Source organism: Leptodactylus fuscus, chromosome 1 (assembly GCF_031893055.1).
Source record: "Leptodactylus fuscus isolate aLepFus1 chromosome 1, aLepFus1.hap2, whole genome shotgun sequence".
In the NCBI taxonomy this organism is placed as follows: domain Eukaryota; kingdom Metazoa; phylum Chordata; class Amphibia; order Anura; family Leptodactylidae; genus Leptodactylus; species Leptodactylus fuscus.
The window spans coordinates 141,608,598-141,630,434 of NC_134265.1; the positions used below are offsets into that span (position 1 = coordinate 141,608,598).

At 41.7% G+C, this 21,837-nt stretch overlaps 1 protein-coding gene across 1 annotated transcript in view; it reads right to left on the reverse strand.

The window, feature by feature from the left end:
* The window catches only part of ERCC6L2 (ERCC excision repair 6 like 2), a 104,206-nt gene extending 82,968 nt beyond the window's left edge, over positions 1 to 21,238 (reverse strand). Inside the window, exons 1-4 of the mRNA XM_075277705.1 lie at positions 21,169 to 21,238; positions 21,034 to 21,091; positions 17,379 to 17,800; positions 10,901 to 11,023 (exon numbers count right to left, since the gene is read on the reverse strand). Coding sequence (XP_075133806.1) covers positions 10,901 to 11,023; positions 17,379 to 17,800; positions 21,034 to 21,082 — 594 coding nt within the window. The 5' untranslated portion in view covers positions 21,083 to 21,091; positions 21,169 to 21,238. The remainder of the gene's footprint in view (positions 1 to 10,900; positions 11,024 to 17,378; positions 17,801 to 21,033; positions 21,092 to 21,168) is intronic.
* Between the last annotated feature and the right edge of the window lie 599 nt (positions 21,239 to 21,837).

Here is a 21,837-nt window from a genome sequence, read left to right on the forward strand (position 1 = left end):
AGGAAGTTTATTGCCCCATGCAATATTTCAGCTAAAACATGAGCCTTTCAGAAAAGGGCAATAAAGTAGTGAGAAGGTGACAGGCAGGATGCTGGAATCATGCTATATCTCCTCCAGGTTTTTAACTTATGTGCGGTCCTGTGCGGGTCTTGAGTAGGCCTCAGCTCCAGGTGTGAGTCCTTGGCTCATTACTGGGCCACAAAAAGGCTGCAAATTTTGGACTCCAATGCAGGTCCAGGAGTAAAAGGAGATGTATGGGTCTGTCCTGTAATCCTGAGTCCAAAGAGACAAAGTTGTGCTTGTTTTGTTCATGTGGCTGGTAGTAAGCCACATGTATAGTTAGGGTCACATTTCTGTTTAGTTAGTTGCTAAGAGGAGCTGGATTTTATTTTGTTTTTGCCTGAAGTTAAGGCAACTCCTTAGAGCCTTGTTTCATAAATGTAGGGTGTTGGTGTTTATTACCAGCCAGCTACATTTATAGCACTGTCATAATTGAGGCATGTGTGACTAACAGCTGCAACGCTACAACAACAGGGAGGTCACTGAACAATGCAGAATCTGGTTGTTTAACCTTCGCTATGACGACTCAATAACCTCTACAGCTCTGAGCACAGCGTTGTCATCCATTCCAGCGCTGCCTTTCTTCTGCTCTGTCAGGCATTCTGGTCCTCTTCTTACAGGAGACCACCACAGGAACCGACTGTTCATGTTCGTCGGCCATTTTGTGGTGGTCTCTTGTAAGAAGAGGAGCAGAAGAAAAGCAGCGCTGGAATGAATGACAACGCTATGCTCAGAGCACAGGGGAACGCCCCCTGAGCTCTCTAAGCACAGAGGAAACACCTTTCTGTGCTTTTTGAGCACAATGAAGAAAAATTCAAAAACGGTAGCGGGAGCCCTCAAGATAAAGAGATGAATCGCCTTCATAAAGGCTATTCCTACCTGAATTTAGTTTACAATGTTTTTTTTGATGATAGAATCCCTTTAAGGGCCCAACTCCATTTTTCAAGACTTACATTTCTGACTGTAGATAATAATTCTGGAATGTTTTAACTTAACTTACATATGTGATTTTGAAATAGTTTTTCGTGGCGTTTTGTATTTCATGTTTTGTAGACATTTTTACATTTATGTATGAAAAAATACAAAATGTGGGGAAAATTTCAAAATATCTGGAATTTTCAAAATTTTAAATGCTTTTCAGACAGATCACTCAAATGAATTAATAAATATTATATAATAATCAATAAGGTGCAACTGTGCTCCAATGTAACTGACATAAAAATGCACTTTAATAAACCACACCAAGGATCTATTTGCTCAAAGTCTGATACATCCCATGGACTCTACCAAAATATAAAATACTTCCTATACTTTGAAACAGAACCACAGAAATACACTAATCAAATCTACCTATATGGAAATGCTGGAATAGCATTTGTTTCTCTAGCTGAGAGTCCCACTTCAGTATGGCATCCTAGTTGGGAATAAAAAGCAATTGTGCTGTATATAGGAATCAATAAACTAAAGCCAATTGTCCTGGAAGCCTGCTACATGGGAACACTGTGGCCACATCCAAAGTGACTGCAGGAAAAAGCATACATACCCTCTGGCAATTAACTTCACCACATGACGTCACTGGCACTAAGTCCAATGACTCTTTCTGACTTAAAAGTGTCCGAGGAATTTTTTTTTTTTTTAATGTAGATTGTGAGCCCCATACAGAAATCACAATGTACATTTTTTTTATCCTATCAGTATGTCTTTGAAGACATGGGAGGAAATCCACGCAAACACAGGGAAAACATACAAACTCCTTGCAGATGTTGTTCCTGGCAGGATTTGAACCAAGGACTCCAGCGCTGCAAGGCTGCAGTGCTAACCACTGAGCCACCGTGTTGCCCCTCCACTGAGCCACCGTGTTGCCCCTGAGAGACATCAGATTTTGTGCCAGTGATGTCACGTGGTGAAGGTATTGCTGGAGGAATTTGCTGTTTTGTTGCTATTGTGGGCTTTAACAATGTGCTACCAGCAGCCCTTACCGAACAAGTTTTTTTTTTCGTAATTCATACTTTCAGGTGCAAATCCACTCATTTTAATTACATTTACAAGCGGTAAAAGGAGAAAATGCATCCCATATTTCCTCATGACATTTTTCTGGAATAATGAAATGCCCCAAATATCGATGTAAACTGCTGCTTGGGCACCTGGCAGGCTTTTGGACAACAAATTTTGCTGGAAATATTTTCAAGTCCCTGAGGTACCAGTATTGTGGAAATCCCTATTAAATTTTGTGAGTATTTTGACCTCACAGGAGTTTCATCAAATGTATAAATATTAGGCTAATGAACATTTAGGTTAATAAACATAGCTCCCAGCAATAAGCAAAAGCAGAGGAGTGCCACTAGGCCTTTAGAGGGCCGATTTTGCAGGAATCATTTTCAAGCACCATGAAGCATTTGCTAAACCTCTTCAGTGACAGTGCAGTACCAATATGTGACCTCACTTAGGAAACTGCACCCATCATTTTAACTCCAGGCTTTCTAAAAATGAATGCACAGCAGCAGATGGTGCAAAAAGCAAAACGTTTCCAGCTACAGTATTTTGCAAAAGTTTCAGTCGGGTGTGGAAAAACTGTTGCAACGTAAGAATGTTTTCAAGGATAGAAGAGTTAATGCATTTTTGTCAATTATTACTTATTTATTCCTCTGACGCCAGGTTCACACCAGCTTTCTGGTTTCTGTTCAGGAGTGTCACTTAGAACCCCTGAAAAGAAACCTAATCCGCTTAAAAAAATAGATTCCCACAGATAATGGGGTCTGCCGGGTATCCCTCCTGTTTCCACCCAAAAAGTGAAAAAAAAAAAAATGCAGAGAAAAAAGCACTGCTTGCAGTGCTACCACATTTTTCAAGGGTAAAGGGTAAAGGAATCCCCGAATAGAGTTCCAGCGGTGGTATACACCCAGCCTTACTCAGGCTATGTTCACATCTGTGTTGGAGTCTCTCTAAGAGACTCCACTGCAGAATCAGTCTAAAATCAACATGGTCTCTGGGGTCCGCAGGTTTTTGGCGGACAGACCCTTTCGGGTGCCCCTGCTAATAGACGAACACACGTGTGAACCAAGCATCACTTGTATAGCCAATTAACATAATTAAAACATAACTCAGTAATAAACAACTTTTCATAAAAGAGTAGTGCATTTGAATATAAAAAAACCTTTGTAATATAACTTATTAAGGAGGTATGTTTCCTTTCCCACTTATTAAACCCCATCCCACCACAGTCATTTTTTGACTCCCCACCTGCTAAAGGCCATACATTTTAAATTTTTTTATTCAACAAGATATTTGATGGCTTAATGTTTGCAGGGCAAGTTGTACTACTTAATACTACCATTTAATATTCCGTAAAAAAAAGTGATCATTTTGACTGCAGGAGTGCTTCTGGAAAATTAAAGGGGTTATCCAGATTCTAACATTGACTGAGGTTATTTCAGGTGACAATGTGGTATATGTTTGTCTAAACTGCTTTTTAGTCACACAGCAGGGCACAAAGGAGAAGGATTGCTGCTAGGGTTGAGCCGATCCTGACTTTTCAGGATCGATTTTAAAATCCGATTTCCGATCATTTTTCATTCGAACCCGATCTCGATCCCAATTCCGATCCCAATGCAAGTCAATGGGATTTTTTTTTTAATCGGAGATCGGATTTTAAAAGCAATCCTATTCACTATACAGCATGGAATCTAAGAATTGTTAGAATCCACACTGTGTAGTGAATCACTAAGTAGCCAGAGGATTTTTTTTTAATCCTCTGGCTACTTAGTCCCCCCTGGTGTCCACTTACCTCCAGAGATGGCTGGTCCGGTGCCCGGTCCTTCCTTCTTCTTTGCTTCACTGCCGCTCCACGCTGCTCCCTGCCCCCTCCCTGCCAGGATAGGAGAGTGTGGACAGGTTAGGAGAGTGTGGGCGGGTACTGGGCGCCCTGTACCCGCCCACACTCTCCTAACCCACCCACACTCTCCTAACCTGGCAGGGAGGGGGCCGCGAGACGAAGAAGACTGCAGCTGGAGCGGCAGCGAGGCGAACAGCAGCGGAGCAGCCATCTCTGGAGGTAAGTAGCTACGAGACATGTTAGTTTAGTCTCCCATTAGAATGAAAGGAGGCAGCCAGTGCGCAGGGGGTTAAGGCTGTGTGTCGACTGCTTCCATTCATTCCTATGGAACCGCAGCGGAGCCTTCACACTGAGTATACACTATATACGCAGTGTGAAGGCATTGTGGGAAATACTACCGATCCCACCTAAAAAGATCGTGTTCGGAATTCCGATCACGATCGTGAAATTTTCTCGATCGCTGATCGGAATCCAATTTTTTCCGAAAATGATCGCTCAACCCTAATTGCTGCCCTTTTTGGTGTTTGTAGTGCAGATTTAGAATGAGTGTTTTTTTGGGGTACATTAATGTTTTTGAAGAGCCCCAGAGGGGCATTTAAATGGTTGACACTGACATCAGAGTAATCTCCAACCATGGGTGATACACACTGTCAATGACACCTGCTCAACTTCTGAGCGAGTGTCATCGCCATGATACGGTACAGTATGGTGTGACATCTCAAACTCCCATGCCATATTATTTTGTAATAGTTCAAGAAGGGGTTAAGCTTAATAAACACATCTATCTCTTTATTAAATGTGCTCGCTCAGATATAAGTATATGAAAATCGAAAAATAAATAACCCCTATGGATACAGCACAATACACTATGCGTTTCTTCAATGCTAAAATGCAGCTAGTCAGAAACTAACCATTTACCACCCACCTCAAGCATCCAAATTTACTGCTCACACGCACAAAACTGACAGAGCTTAACGTAAGGGATTACAACGTAAATGACAAGGAAAACTAGCAAAGAAAAAGAAAACAATCTCCGTCTTCCCCTTTAAATGGAGTAGGGCCCTCCAACTCGCTAAAACATTAAAGATAATCACACAGGGTTAGGACAGTATGTGTTCTGGTCCTCATTCAGAAAGGAGCAGAATGGAAAACCATGACATTTTACAAATCTTTCATTCACACACCACAAAGCAAACACAAAGGCCCGAGGCCCCCCAGTCCCTCACAAATGGAAAGTGCTTGTACTCAGCTCCCTTAAGCTTCCATGCATTTCGAATGGAAGGGTGGCAAAGCATTCATCTCCATTTCATGCACCTCAAATATTCAAGCACAGCTTTAAGTACAAAATGAAGGCAAAACACATAACTAAGCTTTCATACTGAGATTTCATCAAACAAAGCAAGGCTTTGGCAGACAAATTCAATCCTGTCCTGAACGTTCGGAATCCATCATTGAATAACACCTATAATCTCTACGGTACATACTGTGTGTGCTGCAAATCACACAGGACAATAGACAAAATTTTTACCCCTACAGACAAAACTTAAAAAAAATAAATTGTTAGAAGACGTATTGACAACATCTACATGTATATTAAGACACTAATTCTGCGGCTAAGACGTAAATGAAACCTGCTGAAACTCTAGGATTAAAGTAATGATCTTCGCAAGATGTCGGCACAAAACGCATAAGAAAACACTGCCTGGTAAATATGTGACTTAGCAAGTACCGAGATGTCCACACATGTGTTTTCAGGTCATCATGGTGGGGGTTCTCTTTTTTTTTTTTTTTTTTTTTTTCTTCTTTTTACAGGAAGAAAATATAACAATATTTCCGTCCATTCCCAAATGTGATCCTGTATGTCACAGTCTGTACTTTCACTCAAATTACAAGCAATGTCAATTCTTGTTTTATAAACCCAAAAATTTATTTTTCCAGTTTCTTTCACCAATATGTCTCACTAAAAATCTTACATACGTCTGTTTAGCTGAGAGCTTTACTGGACCGTAAGTGGATCAGAAAAGGAGAATGCTGCACCATATGGAAGCAAAGTATGCCTAACTGGATGGAAAAGATGATTTTGTGGGTAAATGGAACCTTATGCATTTTATTACCTGAGAATATCGAAACAGTAAAAATGTTCATGAATTTGTCATAGAGATTCAGAAAGGAGGGTGCAAAAGCATCAGCCGGGAATTATAGTAACACTAGCTGGTACCCGCGACTTCGTCTGCGGTGATTGTAGAAGTGGGTATATACAGGCGCGGGTAAGGTTTTCGTAGTGTGTATAAGGTATGGGATATGAAATGTAACTTTGTATCTTGTTTTTGCTGTAATTCAGAGAATACATGAGACTTTTGTGTTGAATGTAATTTGTATTTGAGCTGCTATATATACGGTGTTGTGAGAAACTTTACATAGTGACTTTGGGACAGAAGTATTTGAAGTTAACCCTTTCCCGCCGATGGCATTTTTTGATTTTCGTTTTTGACTTCCCTCCTTCTAAACCCCATAACTTTTTTATTTCTCCGCTCCCAGAGCCATATGAGGTCTTAATTTTTGCGGGACAAATTTTTCTTCATGATGCCACCATTAATGATTCTGTATAATGTACTGGGAAGCAGGGAAAAAATTCAGAATGGGGTGGATTTGAATAAAAAATGCATTTCGGCGACTTTCTTACGGGCTTTGGTTTTACGGCGTTCACTGTGCAACAAAACTGACATGTCCCCTGTATTCTGTGTTTCGTTACGATTCCGGGGATACCAAATTTATATGGTTTTATTTACATTTTGACCCCTTAAAAAAAATCCAAAACTGTGTTAAAAAATTATTTTTTGAAAAGTCACCATATTCCGACAGCCGTAACTTTTTTATACGTGCGTGTACGGGGATGTATAGGGCGTCCTTTTTTGCGGGATCGGGTGTACTTTGTAGGTGTACCATTTTTGGGAAATGTTATTGCTTTGATCACTTTTTATTCAAATTTTTATCAGAATCAAAACAGTGAAAAAATGGCGGTTTGGCACTTTTGACCATTTTTCCCGCTACAGCGTTTACTGAAGAGGAAAATTATTTTTATAGCTTTGTAGAGCGGGCGATTTCGGACGCAGGGATACCTAACATGTATGTGTTGCACAGTTTTTAACTACTTTTATATGTGTTCTAGGGAAAGGGGGGTGATTTGAATTTTAAATCCTTTTTAATTTTTTTTAATATTTTTTTTACTTTTTTTAAACTTTTTTTTTTGCATTTATTAGACAGGCTAGGGGTATTGACATGGGTGGGCGGTGTCGCGGATTGTCAGAGCGGTGGGGGTCGGCAAACATGGCTGCTCCGGAGCGTTAAAGAGCGCCTCCTGGAGTATCGTTAAGGTGAGGGGCAAAGTGGTAAAGTATATGTATATGTGATTGTGTGGGGTTAGGGGCGAGGCTGTAGAGGGCAATATGAATTTTGTGGCTTGCTATGGTCCAAAGTGTGTGAGATTGCAGAGATGGTGGTGTGAGTTTGGGTTTTGTGGGGGTCCTGGCACAAACGTATGTGCGCTATTGTGACAAAAAGTAGCCTATTGCGCAATCGGGTGTATTAACTATGTTTGTGGAAAATTTCAGCCAAATCGGTGGAGCGGTTTTTCCGTGATTGAGGAACAAACATCCGAACATGCAAACATCCAAACACACAAACCCACAAACTCACAAACTTTCACATTTATAATATCAATAGGATGAGTGGTAAATGGCAAGGGGCTAAAAATCAAAGCAAAACTTTCTTTACATGCCCATAGCAACCAATCACAGCACAGCCTTCACATCATAGTGTGACATAAGATGGTGACAACAAAGCAAAAAACTTTTTTGCGTGTGGAATTTGCAAGAACAGGGTCTGCTTGGACAGTAAAGAGAAACTTTCAGAATGCATTTGTAAATGTGCTCCGCGTACAATCTGCATTTTGTGTTGGGTGAAGTAATTTGAAACCACTGGGTGTTTAAGTCATGGGAAAAGTCTGGGCCACCCAAAGATTGACGGTAACAGGGTTCGAACATGTGTGAGTGTAGTCCTAGAAAATCGACCAGGCTGACTATTACGGAACTACAGGTGCCACAAACTACAGCATGGAGTATCTTCTGAAAATGCCTGTTTTGTAAATCATACAGATTATATCATCTTCAGAAAACAAAAACAGACAACAAACACGTGAAGGGTCAATTGGAAGAGGAGGAATTCACTCACAGGCTGGTGTTAAGCAATGAGGCTATTTTTCATCTCTGCAGAAGTCACCAAAACGTTAAAATTTGGAGCTCAGAAAAAACATTGTGCCTTTATTAAGTACATGTGGGACTCACCAAACATAAATGTGTTCTGTGCAGTGAGCAGACGCAAAGTCTACGGTCCCTTCTTTTTTTGCCAAGGATACTGTTACTGGCCACTCCTAACTGGACATGTTAAAGAAATGACTTACGCCACTGATAGATGAAGATCTGTCAAATGTAGTCTATCAGCAGGAAGGTGCTCCATCAGATTTCCATTGGTATGTTTGCAGATATCCTGAATGAAACACTACCAGAAAACATTGGATTGCCATGGTGCAATGGTCTCCACAATCACCAGATCTAACATCCTAAAACTTCTTTTTGTAGGGATATGTCAAGGATTCAATGTATATGTCCCCCCCCCCTTCAGCACTACTGATCTGAGACAAAAAACACTTAAACAGTGGAGTCCATATCCAGGGATATGCTGCCACTAGTGTTGAGCAAGTAGTATTCGATCGAATACCTCGCCGGCATAGGAATACGTGTAATCGGCCAAACACCAAGGAGTTAAATGCATCGGATATTTGAAGCGATTAACCTTGATGTTCAGCCGATTACACGCATTTCTATGCCGGCGAGGTATTCGATCGAATACTACTCGCTCAACACTAGCTGCCACGCATTTTCTTTAATGCAGATTACAAGCCCCATATAGGGCTCACAATATATATTTTGCCCCCTATCAGTATGTCTTTGGAGCATGGGAGGAAACACATGCAAACGTAGGGAGGAAATACAAACCTCATGCAGATGTTTTGTCCTTGGCAGGATTCGAACCCAGGATTCTAGCGCTGCAATGCTAGCCACTGAGCCACCGTGTTGCCCCTACCCCATTGAATATTTGTAATGTATAGATAAAAATTGGATAGACAGTGTGCCTTATCATGTTCATTCCTTTGTGTTATATTCTCTTGGTTATAAAAACAAAGGATATAATTTTACACCATTCTTTTAAAATCATCCGGTATTAACATAGAAAAGTCGTTGCAAGACAACTCTGCTGCATTACTTTCTCCTGATGGCAGATTTCAGGGGAAAAAAAAGATCAGGCAAGATGAAATTCATACTAGAGGAAAAGCCACAGGCAGGTGTGTCTGGAAGGGACTTACACTACTCTCCCCATTCAGAACACACGCAGAGCTGAGTACGCATATCTATGTGGGAGGACAGGAGGACTAGCTGTCTGCTGGACAGCCTGTATATGCACACTGCAAACTCTTGGTATCATGATTACGTGTGGTTAGTCAGTACATCAACAGTGCAGGACAACTAGCAAAGATGAGCAGGACCATTCCCTGCTCTTGGCCAAATTGTTGTAAATCCTTGATGACCCCAATAAGTCTTAGAGTACCGACTAAATAGGCCTTTACCTGTATTGTAGTAATGCAGAATTAAAAATGGTATAATAATCAGACATTAGACATGGAGTATGAATCAACCATGCACTTAAAAGGTACTAGGAACATGGAAGGAAACAGCTGTATTTTTCCAACAAAACTCAATTTTTATTAAAATTTATATGGTCAAATTAATGTGAAAACAATCAGGGCAATCCTTCCACTATTGTCTTCCCCAGTAAACCTGGCACATATCTGCCTGGCATCAGCAGGAAGCAAAACCTCAAGCATGGCTGAAGATGAAAAAGTGTATGTCCAGCTGATTTTAAGTCTGAAAAAGGGGCCCCTAACTGTACTGCCAAGTCCACATGCTTGTGAATAATAACATGGTACATGCTGGGTAATTATTTGTTCCAGGTTCATCTGAATCCTCAGCTGCTGAGATAGATGCTATCGGAGTTATGTAGACAAAGTAAACTAAAGAGAATGCTCCAACAATGGCACAATGTGCAGTGAACCGTGAGAAAACACTGGCACAGCTTCAGAGAAAGCACACACAGACACACTGGGTGACCAGAAGAAACAGGCCACAGAACCTGGCACACAATCTGCTATGGGGCAGATCTCGTTCACCAAAGAGAGGCTGATTGTTAAGTGACAGAGACCACCCTAGGTCACATGAGGTCAAAGACGTACCACAAGGAGAAGAGAGAGTAGTATGAAATACAAACAATGCAAATAGGTAAAACGTCAACCATAAAATCATTATATTCAATGTCTAAAAAGTGTCGATAATGATGTCAGCAATATGTAATTAATATATTAAACAAGAGTTTGAGAATAGTGCGGTGTTTACACATTACAATAACGTTGAATTCTGTGCTGCAAATTTCCATAATTGTGGCAAAAATTCTGCTTTTTTTTTGCTGAGAATTTGGTAATTTTTGCCACTATAAAGCAGAAGTTACCAGCACTGCAGCTCAGCTTCTACTGAAGTGAATAGGATCAGAGCTACAGTACCCCAAGCACAGTTGCTATACAGAAGATGGTCCCTTATATTTATGGACCATCCCCTGTATAGCCTCTGATGTTTTCAGGTCGCTGGAACAGAAGATCCGTGTGGGGTCTAGGTCTCGTACTCCCACTGATCAGATACTAATGACCTATCCTGAGGATACATTATGTGTATACTAAGCCCAACTGGAATTAGTCAGCTGAGCTCTAAACACAGGGCAAGCTCTGTCAGCATGCATGGAGTGCCATCTGGTTGACAATTCAGTGACTTTTAGGAGGGGTGTATGGTCACAGCTGAGACATGTGCAGGACACCATTATGAAATCAATGTTTATTATCCATACCCTTTTAGTGGATGATGCTGAATGCTCTTTTCTCATTCTTCTCAGTAGAAACTCAGGCATATTATTTTCAATGTCTTCTCGTGTACCCTTCTTATGTAACACTGCAGCTAGGAATGATATAACCTACGCAAAGGGAAAAATAGTGTAGTACTATGTTAGCCAGAAAAATCATGCAATATTTGATACTTTTGTGTCAAAAAGACAAAATTGTTGTAGGTATGATACCTTTATTCATTAACCATAAAAACAGCAAGCAAGAAAAAGTAAGAAGTCACATTTTAGCAAGAGCAGGGACAATTTCCATTTCCATTAGCGTTAATATTCACATACATAATTACAAACTCAAAAGATAGTGGAAAGAGCAAACATATATAACACTACAATATCACCTTATATTTATAGGTCAAATGATATTGGTCTGTTCCTAGCTGGATTGCCAAGCAATGTGAATGCTCACAGATCAATGGCACATTTAAAGGGATCCTATCATTCAAACACAATTTTTTCTAGGTACCACGATGGAATAGCCTTAAGAAAGGCTATTGTTCTCCTACCTTTCGCGGCGAGAGAACTCTCCAGCGACGCCTCCATCTTCTTCGGGAACCCGCCTCTCTGCCAGGACAGAAGAAGATGCGCAGAGAGGCAGGTTCCTGATGAAGATGGAGGCGTCGCTGGAGGGTTCTCTCGCAGCACTGGGGATGCCCTCAGTGCTGTTTGAGTGCTGGGGCCCGCCCTCAATGCTGCAAGAGAACTCATTTACATACCAACAAAAAACGGGATTACAGGCGAACAGCAGCGTGGAGAAGACAATGAAAGGTAGGAGAAGAATAGCCTCTCTTAAGGCTATTCCCACGTGGTACCTAGAAAAATTGAGTTTGAATGATAAGATCCCTTTAAGTAATAAAGAAGAGAGGGAGAACATTACGTGGTGCCGCTCCATTCAGTGGAGGAAAGGGTAATCCCAATTGAAACACCCTCTCTTTTGACCTTCTATGACAGGTGTCTGGAAAAGGGAATATCCAAATAGAGAAGATTTAACCTTTTCAAAAACTTGCAATGCAAAGTTCTATAACTGAAGCCTTATCTATTCTACATAATATGCCATAAATGCAAGAGAGCGTAGCCTAACAGTGCTGTAATGGTGGAAACACTCATCTCACTGCATTTAACATAAGGGAAAATGACCTGTATGACTGGGGTCAGGTCTGAATTGCCCACGCACAGTGAGAATTTCAGCCTTACTGAAATTTGCATATCTATAAAATATGATTATATCTGTATTGCTGCAGAGGCTTGTGGCCACATAGAAATGTTTGAACCCCATGTCCACTCTGAACTATCCTCTTTTCTCTCTTCCAATTTACTCTCTGCCAGATTACAGAAACTGCACTAACCAAAGCCAAGAGGCACCATCTTGATCCTCCTCCTCCTTGACCTTTCCTTCAGCTTACACAATTGACCACATCATCTTGGTACAAACTGTCTCATTTCATAGCATCACATACTTGGCCTGGATCTCCTTATACCTCACCAACTGTACATTCAGCATCTCCCACTCATATCTCCTCCTCGCTGGGCCTATTTCTGTAGGTTTTTCCCAAAGCTCTGGTCTAGGAGTCCTCCTGTTCTCCATCTAGACCCTCAACCAACTCATAGAATCTCACAGTTTTCAATACCAATGCAACGCCGACGACACTCAAAGATATCTCTGTGGACCAGACATTACTGAATTGTTATCCAGAGTTCCAAAAGCAGCCATGTCCTCCTTCCTCTCCTCCTGCTTTCTCAAACTCAACATGGAGAAAACGAAGTTCATCTTTGCCTGACTTCGCACAACCCTCCTACCTGACCTCTATCAAAGTTAATCCAGTCCCACAAGTCTGTTGCCTTGAGATAACCTTTGACTGTGACTTATCCTTGAAGCCACACATTCAAACTCTCAACACCTCCTGCATCCTTCAACTCAAGTACATCCATGAAATACACTCGATCCTTACTCCTGAAACTACAAAATTGCTAGTCCATGTTCTCATAATCTCCCGCTTAGAATGCTGTAATACCTTCTTCACTGCCTCCCTGCAAATGATCTTCCTCCTTTTCAGTGCACCTTTAACTGTGCCAGTCACTTAATCTACCTCTTCCCCCATTTTTCATCAGGTGCCTCCTTCTGCCCTCACTAGCCCAGTGGAAAGATGCCATACAAAACCATCCACAACCTGTCCCCTCCATACATCTCTGACCCCACTACCTGCCCACACGTAACCTCAGATCCTCTCAAGAGCTCCTACTCCGCTCTGCTCTTATCTGCTCTTCACAAAACTATCTCCAAGACTTCTCCCGTGCATTCCCCTTACTCTGGAACTAATTATTAAGATATATAAGACTTACCCCCACAAACATACACTTCAAAAAGATCTTGAAGTCTCACCTACTAAGGAAAGCCCACAGCCTCCAATAACACTACTGCCACCACATCACCATCTGAACAGTCTCTACCCTCACCTACTGTCTTTATCCCTCTTCCCTCATAGATTGTAAGCCCTTGCAAGCAATATTATATTTATCTAACTAAATCTTTGCCAGATTTGCTTTTCAGATTCCCAGGAAAGCTGGATAACATGCCAAATAATGCTGTAATACGGACTGCTGAGTACTAAATATCCTTTCACACTCCGTAATTGAAAAAAAAATCACATAAGAAGAAAAAAATCTGAGTGACGACCATTGAAATGAATGAGAGGAAGAGTCAGACGTTTTTTTGAGGAGGATTTTTAGGCAGAATCTTCCTTGATTAAAGCTTTTACTTTTTTTTTTGTGTGTGTGTGTACAGGAGCCAAACCCTTAAACATTTGGTTGGACACTGACTTAGGTTCCTTAATATCCTCCATACTCATGTTCACCCTTACTTCCTTGAAGAAAGCATCACTGTTGTGAGCATTTTGTACCTCTCCACGGCAAAACCGTTTTTTTTAACCGGACACAAAGTCGGACATTGAGGACTTTGTGTCCGGTTAAAAAAAAAAAACGGTTTTGCTGCAGAGAGGTACAAAATGCTCATAGGCGCTCACTTTTCAAACCCATTCACTTTAATTGGTTTGAAAACTGACTGTCGGGTTTCTGTCCCCTGTCCAGTTTCTCGGGGCAGAAGACGGAAACCCAGCAGGATTGCTTAAAGCGCACACGGGCACAGATGTGAACCCGCCCTCAGTCACATGACTGTTATTTTAACGATCCATCAAAAAATGGATGTGAAAAATGGATGTGACTGTGAAAAATGGATGTTTTTCATGGCCAATTAGCACCTCTTTTGTGCGAGTCTAGCCTAAGAATCTATTCAGACGACCTTGTTGCAAAATTGCCGTGAAAAAGGATATTTTTTCACAGCCATTTAGTATCCATTGGGCAGTCTAATCCACAGATAATAGCAGCAAAATTTACCTCTTACTAAAGAAAATGGTCCAACTATGCCCCAGGAAAATACCACCCTATCACTGACATGATGTCACCTCAGACAGCCCCAAAGGAATCTCTAGCTCGGAAGAAATCATCAGGCTACAGAGCTGGTGGATAAAATTTGCTGGGCTGGCTCCCCACTTAAGCTCACTTAGGGGGCATTCACACGGAGTAACGCCGGGCGTGTATCACAGCCGTACACGCCGGTGTTACGGCAGGGCTGCTGAACATTTCCCATTCACTTCAATGGGAGCACTTATAACGCCACCGTTACGAGCACTCCCATTGAAGTGAATGGGAAGTGTACGGCAGCCCTGCCGTAACGCCGGCGTGTACGGCTGTGATACACGCCCGGCGTTACTCCGTGTGAATGCCCCCTTACATACCACACCTGGCCGCTGAAATTGGAACTGCCCTATATACCACTGGTGGCAAAACACACAGTCCAGCTCCAGCAGAAGTGATGTCAGACTCTACGTGGAATGAACCCAACACTGTGACTTTGTTTCAGAGCATACATTCCACCACATTCCCTCCATTACTCTATGAGATCGCTCAGATTGAGGAGATAGGAGTCAAAAAGGACAGAGCATGGTGGGAACTGCCCAACACAGCCTCAGCAGAGCCCCGCAGACTATCATCTGGTGAGGGAGCCAGATTTAAGGGCTAAAGCAATGCTGTAATACAACGTAAGCTGCCCATGGGGACAGGAGTGCTGACCAGTTCCTTCCCCAGCACTGTGATATAGATAAAAGGTAAAAAATAAAAATACTGCAACCAAGAGATTAAGCTCCCCAAGCTCCTCCCATGTGGAGGACAGGAAACCGAGCTGGGGGTGGTGAGGAAAGCCTTCTTGTCTCTCCAGGTTTACTGTCCCTGGATGAGTGATCGCCTTACTCATGGCTTTTTTTTAAACCATAAAAGTGGAATAGAAATGATTCCAATTAGCAAGTGTTTTTATAGTGTACTATCCACCTTTGACTTTACCATCCTATTGACTTTACTGGGAAAATTCAGCTTCAAAAGCAAACTTTGCTTTTTTATTTTTTCATCAACAGCATGGAATTATATTATAATTTCCCATTATAATCAATAGGATACTGTTTGTAGGTATATTTGAAGTGTATTTTGGCAAATATAAGTATGTTACATGGCAAAATATGCACTGTAATAAGTAAACAAAATCCCAATATGGCCCAATATACAACTACTAGGGCACACATTAAGATATACCTAGGCACAAATACACTACATAGTAAAAGATATTTAATCACACAAACATGAAAGTTAAAGGGGTATTCCCACGTCGCATACTCACCTGTCTTCGCTGCTATAAAATCTTCTTTCTTCCTGGTTTTTTGCATCATTTGGTGGGTGGGGTTTCACATGCAACCTACCGTTTAGCCCTGCCCCCAAATTAGCGTGTAGCTCCATCCGCCACATAGTGTGATCCTATGGGGCAGCTGAAGGGCCTGTGATGTCATCAAAGATCCTCTGCCATAATGAACACAATTGAATTAACTAGCCTGATAACTGGGAGAACAGAAGATGAGTTCAGAAATGAAAGCAGCTCCTCTCCTCTATCTGAGATCAGGGAGCTAGGTCATGTGGTGTAGATACAGAAATAGCTAGATACACAGGCTGGCTCCCGTGCACTTAGCCCCTCCCTCCTCCCCCCCTGAGAGCAGGTAGATACATCACTTGACTTTTGAAGAGATAAGTCAAGGGATGTGTCAACAATGAATTGAATAAAGTAAGATAGTGGACAAACAAAGCAGTTTTGCTGAAGCAGTGTATTTAGGAAAAGTCTTACATTCACATTAACAAGCAGTATAGATAGGATCCTTGTGATGGGACAACCCCTTTAAGTATGTCCTTATGCCAGTCATTTAGTATGCCCCTACTATCATATCTTCAGATCTACACCAATAGACGTCTATCCTTCTTCAGAGACTATTACTTGCAGAACCACAACTGACCCCAATATAACTTAATAGGGCCCAATGGACACTGATCAGATCAAAGTTAAAATGTGAAAAAAAATGTCCCAAACTTGCAGGTTTCTGTAAATCAGACTGCCAACCTGCAGATTCCAGGAACACGAATTAGAAGCATCTGCAAAGCCATGAGATGTGCAGAGGTAGCAGTGTTTTCTGGACCATGAGTGGCCAAAAGTCCCTCTACCACATAAGACACCAGTATTAAAAACAGAACATGGCATAAGGATGTGTCAAGGGCATAAGCATATTGGAGTTATCCATTTATGATGGGAATATCTAGGTTCCTGAGACACACCCAACACCATTGGTATAAATAATTGGCAGACACACATGTGGTTGTGTTTGGGTTCATACTTATGGATAACGCAGAGAGGTTGGGGTGCAGTTGGAATCCCTGATCTCTAAACATGACGCTTTTATTGATGAAAGCTTGACCGCGGATACCATTCTGTAATTTTCCTGTATCGACTTTTCTAAGGAAGTCAATACATTTCTAGCTTTTTATAACAAACTGTGATATACCCCATATGTCACATGTGGGTAAGAGATACGAACAACTTCATTATTTTCTACATAAAGATTTTGCCTTGAACTTCAAGATCTGAAGGGGCAATATTCATTGCACACATCTGCAAGGCATAATCTATTTGCTATATAATAAAACTGAGCAAAACCATGATTCACTGCAGCGATTATCCTATTATCAGCTATAGTCCCCTGAAATGAGCCCTTAGGCTGCTTTCTCACTACTGAGTCCAAGACTCGATATGTGTGAATGCCGGATTTCCTGGCCTGTACATTATACCAAGAGAGGCTACTGCAGTCATTAAAGTATATAATATTATGACGCTGGGAGGCAGAGATGTCCAAGACTTGGTAGTGAGAATGCAGACTTATTAATATATTACAAATCGTATTATAAGAGCAGTTATCTCTATGATGCAGCTATTACCCACCTGCTTCAAATATATGATACAATGACATATGTCTTAGGCAGTGTACATCAATGACAAGGAAATACACACCTGTATCGTCTTTCCAAGACCCATATCATCACCGAGTATGCATCCTTTAGACTGAGCATAGTGTTCATACAGGAACTGGATACCTTCTCTTTGGTAGTCACGTAAATATCGATTGATAGTGTCAGGAACACAAACAGTGTTTGATAATTGAAAAACTTCTGCAGGGGCTGTAGATTTCTTGCCTGGAAAATTAGGTTTCTCCAGATCTTCATCATCAAACATGGATGTATTCCAGGAGCTGTCGGAGCCTAGGATTTTACAAAGCCGTGAAAAAGGAACCTTCTTTTCTGTAGCATCCAAGAATGACACCACGGCATATGGTTGGTCTGCTTCTGTATATTCAATAGACTTTATAAGGGCTTCTTTCAACTCACCATCCTCAGAGGAAGGAGCTAGGCACTGGTCGTTGATGTTCCATAAGCCTAGAATAGCATGTGAAACACAATATGTAAATGTTAGTACTGTTATCAATCATAGAAAGTATGGTTTACCAAGGAGAGCTCGCTGCAACGTAACAGTAATGTTTCATCCTTATAAGAACATTTATAACCGGTATGTACTTATTAAAGTCTTACAATTTCTTTCCTATATCTACTTCCTCCCTTTGTGGGCTTCCAAAATTGGAAGAAGACATTGGTACCATTAAAGCTACTACAGAGGATATCATCAGTCTGTTTCAGGGTTCCGTATAGATCTGTACACACATGTAGGCAACTCAGTGTGCTGCTATATAGGACTTCATGACAAGTAATGGGGAATACTGCTTTGGTTTCTATACAATAAACCTCAGATGTGTAGAGAGATAGTATGGGCAAAATACAGCAAATATTAATGTAGCCTTGACATCACTGTCATAGACATCCAATGAAAAGAGCACTACAATGTGACTGCTGGGCAAGTGGGATGTTGTGACTAAAGTTGTTTTGTAGCCCAAGCCTAGATTCACACAGACGTCAAATGGCCCTGATCAAATGTACATTTTTCACAGACATTTTGCACCAGACGGGCGTCCATTTTTACATATCCTTTGTGCATTTGAATGTAATAATGGATTTGTGAAAATGGACAAAAATATGATATCATCTATTCTTAGAAAGTCCTTTAAAATAGCCCCCATTCACATACAATGAACTTAATGCAGCCGTGTAATGGCTGTTTAAAAAAAATGGTCATCACATGCTCATGTGAATATAGACTTAAGCTATGGTGGTACCACTAAAAAAAGTGCAACTAAGTTTTAAGGGCGTTTTCAGACTTTTTTTTAAATTGATGGTCTATCTTTAACATATGACATCAATTTTATATCAGTGGGCAATAGACTCATGGCACCGCTTTCATTGTTTACATCAGCTGCCAGGACATCATACTTTTTGTTGCACCTGTCATTAGAATTACAGGATTGTTCGATTCACTTGAATGGGACAATGCTTCAATACCCAGAACAACTACTATGACAAGTATGATGTTTTGAACACCGTAGCTCACACTGATCTAAAGAATAGGCTGTCAGCTGTCATGCAGCCAAACGATCATATAAACAATCTCAATGATTTACTCATCCTCATGCAATACCAATAATCTGCTACACTTAAAGAGGTTGTCCAGGAGATGTGATAAAAAAAACAAAAACATAGTCAGCTGTCCCCGATGATCCGGTGTCCACCCAGGGTAGTTCGGTCCTTGTGCTCGACTGTCTTCTTGCAGTTGAATTCCTTACCAGTTGTGACGTCCCGGGTCCCTTCCGCTGAGGCACCAGATTGGCCTCAGTGAATACATGACCGCTGAGGCCAATCAGCAGCCACAGGTGGGAAGCCAGGGATGTCACAGGTAGCGACGTCCCCGGGTCCCTTCCTTAAGTCACTCATTGGCTACGGTTTTCATGAGCAGTGAAGACTTCTGCCGGAGGACATGCTGACAACAGAGCTGCATGACCAGACCACATTAGGAGGCAACAGAGCGCTGTTTTTTTTTTTTCACTTCCTCCCGCCTAAATTAAAAATACGATTTTAGCTTGGACAACCCTTTTAATGCAGCAAAACAGAGGGCAATGATCTATGTCTGTTCCCGTTCAAAGATGCAAGGTCAGCTTATGAGGAGGGCCCATAATCTGTAATCTGTGGGAAGGCTTGGTTCTAAAAGTTTAAAGGGAGTCGATCATTGGTTAAATTCATTTTTAACTAAGCATATATTTGTATAGCGATATTCCAGACATACCTATTTGTTAATCCTCTCAGCCGTATTAGAATTAGCCCGCTTTTTTTGATATGCTAATTATCCAGCACTAGGGTTGAGCAATCGGGATTGGAAAAGATCGGATTCCGATCGGCGATCAAGTAAATTTCATGATCGCGATCGGCATTCCGATCCCGATCTTTTCCGGCAGGATCGAGGTCGGAGGTTATCTCAAGATCGGGTCAACCCCATTCATGTATATATCATTGATAGGGTTGAAAGATCGGATCCCGATTGGCGATCGGCTGGAAAATGATCAGATCGGCTCAGCTCTATCCAACACGATGCACTCAGGAAGTTCATTGAGCACTGTGTGTTGTGTATAAACAGGGGGAGAGAGAGAAGGGAAGATTGGTGAGTCGTCATCATCAGCAACAGCCTCCACGCTCTCACTTACCCCTGTTTACACAGCACACAGTGCTCACTGAACTTCCTGAGTGCTTCGTACTGCATAATTAGCATATCAATAAAAGCGAGCTAATTCTAATATAGCTGAGAGGATTAACAAATAGAAGGTATGCTTGGAATAGCCTTTCTAAGGGCTATGCAAATATATGCTTAGTTAAAAATGAGTTTTCCCAATGATAGAATCCCTTTAAAGGGGTTATTCACAATATTGATGTTCTATTTTTAGGATAGGTTATCAATATTAGATCAGTGAGGGCCTGACCTCCACAGATCAGCTGCTCTAAAGTGTAGAAGCTGGGTTAGATACTGCAGCACTGCCTCATGGACTTTAATTGAAGAACACTGTAGTACCTAAAGCTGTCACTACAATGTGTATGCCAAGTGAGCAGTGCAGCGCGGCTAAGGCATGTAAGCAATACTGGGAACCACAACGTCCTAGAACAGCCAATATGTGGGGGTCATGTGTTTCAGACCTTTTCAGATCTAATAAAGATGACTTATCCTAAGGATAGGCCATCAGCATTAGAAAGTGGATAACCCCTTTAATTTTCCAACACAGTCACTACATGAATGTGCTGGGTATTTAGCGTGATGCTAGGTTCACAATCCACTGGGGTACCCGAACAATGGAAACTTGGACCACTACAGCAGCGGTTATACAGGGAGAATAACGGACTCCAATGTCTATAATGAGGTCTGCCTGGTCTTTCTTCTCCAGCATTTTCGGTGGTCTCTGGGACGTTTCCAACAAAGACTCACACATGACCCCAGCCGTAGAAACACTCTTTGTATTCTGAGCTCGGCACACGACTACTATACTTCTCTAGCAGGGTATAAGAGTGAGCCTTCTGCCTGTTTAATAGGGTCTGTTCACACATGCAGGTTATGACTGAGAGCCAGTTCTGTACAGGAGGGGCTCCTATCTGCATTATGTGCATGGATTTCAGTTAAAAGCTCCAGAAATGTAGCTGTCCATGCTGGCATTATAGAAGATAACACAGGTAATGGTACTTGCCTTGTGCAGCCATGTTTACAGGGCTAGAGCTTGGATCGTCTCTTTGCATCACAGATATCTACAAGACATTAATGTTACACATGAGGCATAGGCAACAGCACTGAGACAAGAAGACTCTGGAGGAAGTGTATTTACTTCACTGCACAGTGTGTTCTGTACTGAGAGCAGCACTCTGTGTGCGCTGCACCGGTATACTACTGCGATACATGGCCGCTACCCCAGTCATACTGTAAGCAGTCCTTGCTTCCTGATACTACAGCTGACTCCACCACAACATGCTGAAAACCTACTACACTACTAAGGTAAAGGACCTGTGATGACGTCATGACCATGTGACTAGTCACATGATAGGGAAGAGTCTCGCTCTTTAGGAATTGGTCGTGTGACGTGTTAGCTCTCCTGAATGAAGGCGTGCTGTGTGCTGATGGGAAAGGAATATGCAAATAAACTCTCCTTGATGGGAAAGGGAAAGCTCACTCTTTGGCATATGGCTCTGTACTGAGCAATAGAGCCTGGTTATCTATACAACTGAAGTGGCTTGTAAATGCAAAATCCCTTTAAGGAGACATAGTAGTACCCCTTGTGACCCACATCTATGTCCTGTCACCCAGCTAATCCAGTACCTTTATGTGCACTGATGGGAGGCTATGGGCCTTGTCGCATCTCTTTTGGCTTGGCTTTATTCACAGACAATGGGGGGAATTCATCTTTGCCTCCAAGTCAGTTCTATGGCATAAAGGGAGTATGTAGAAGCACAAGACCCCTTTGCACGCCACAAGCCCCAATATGGAGGGCGAGGTTCGT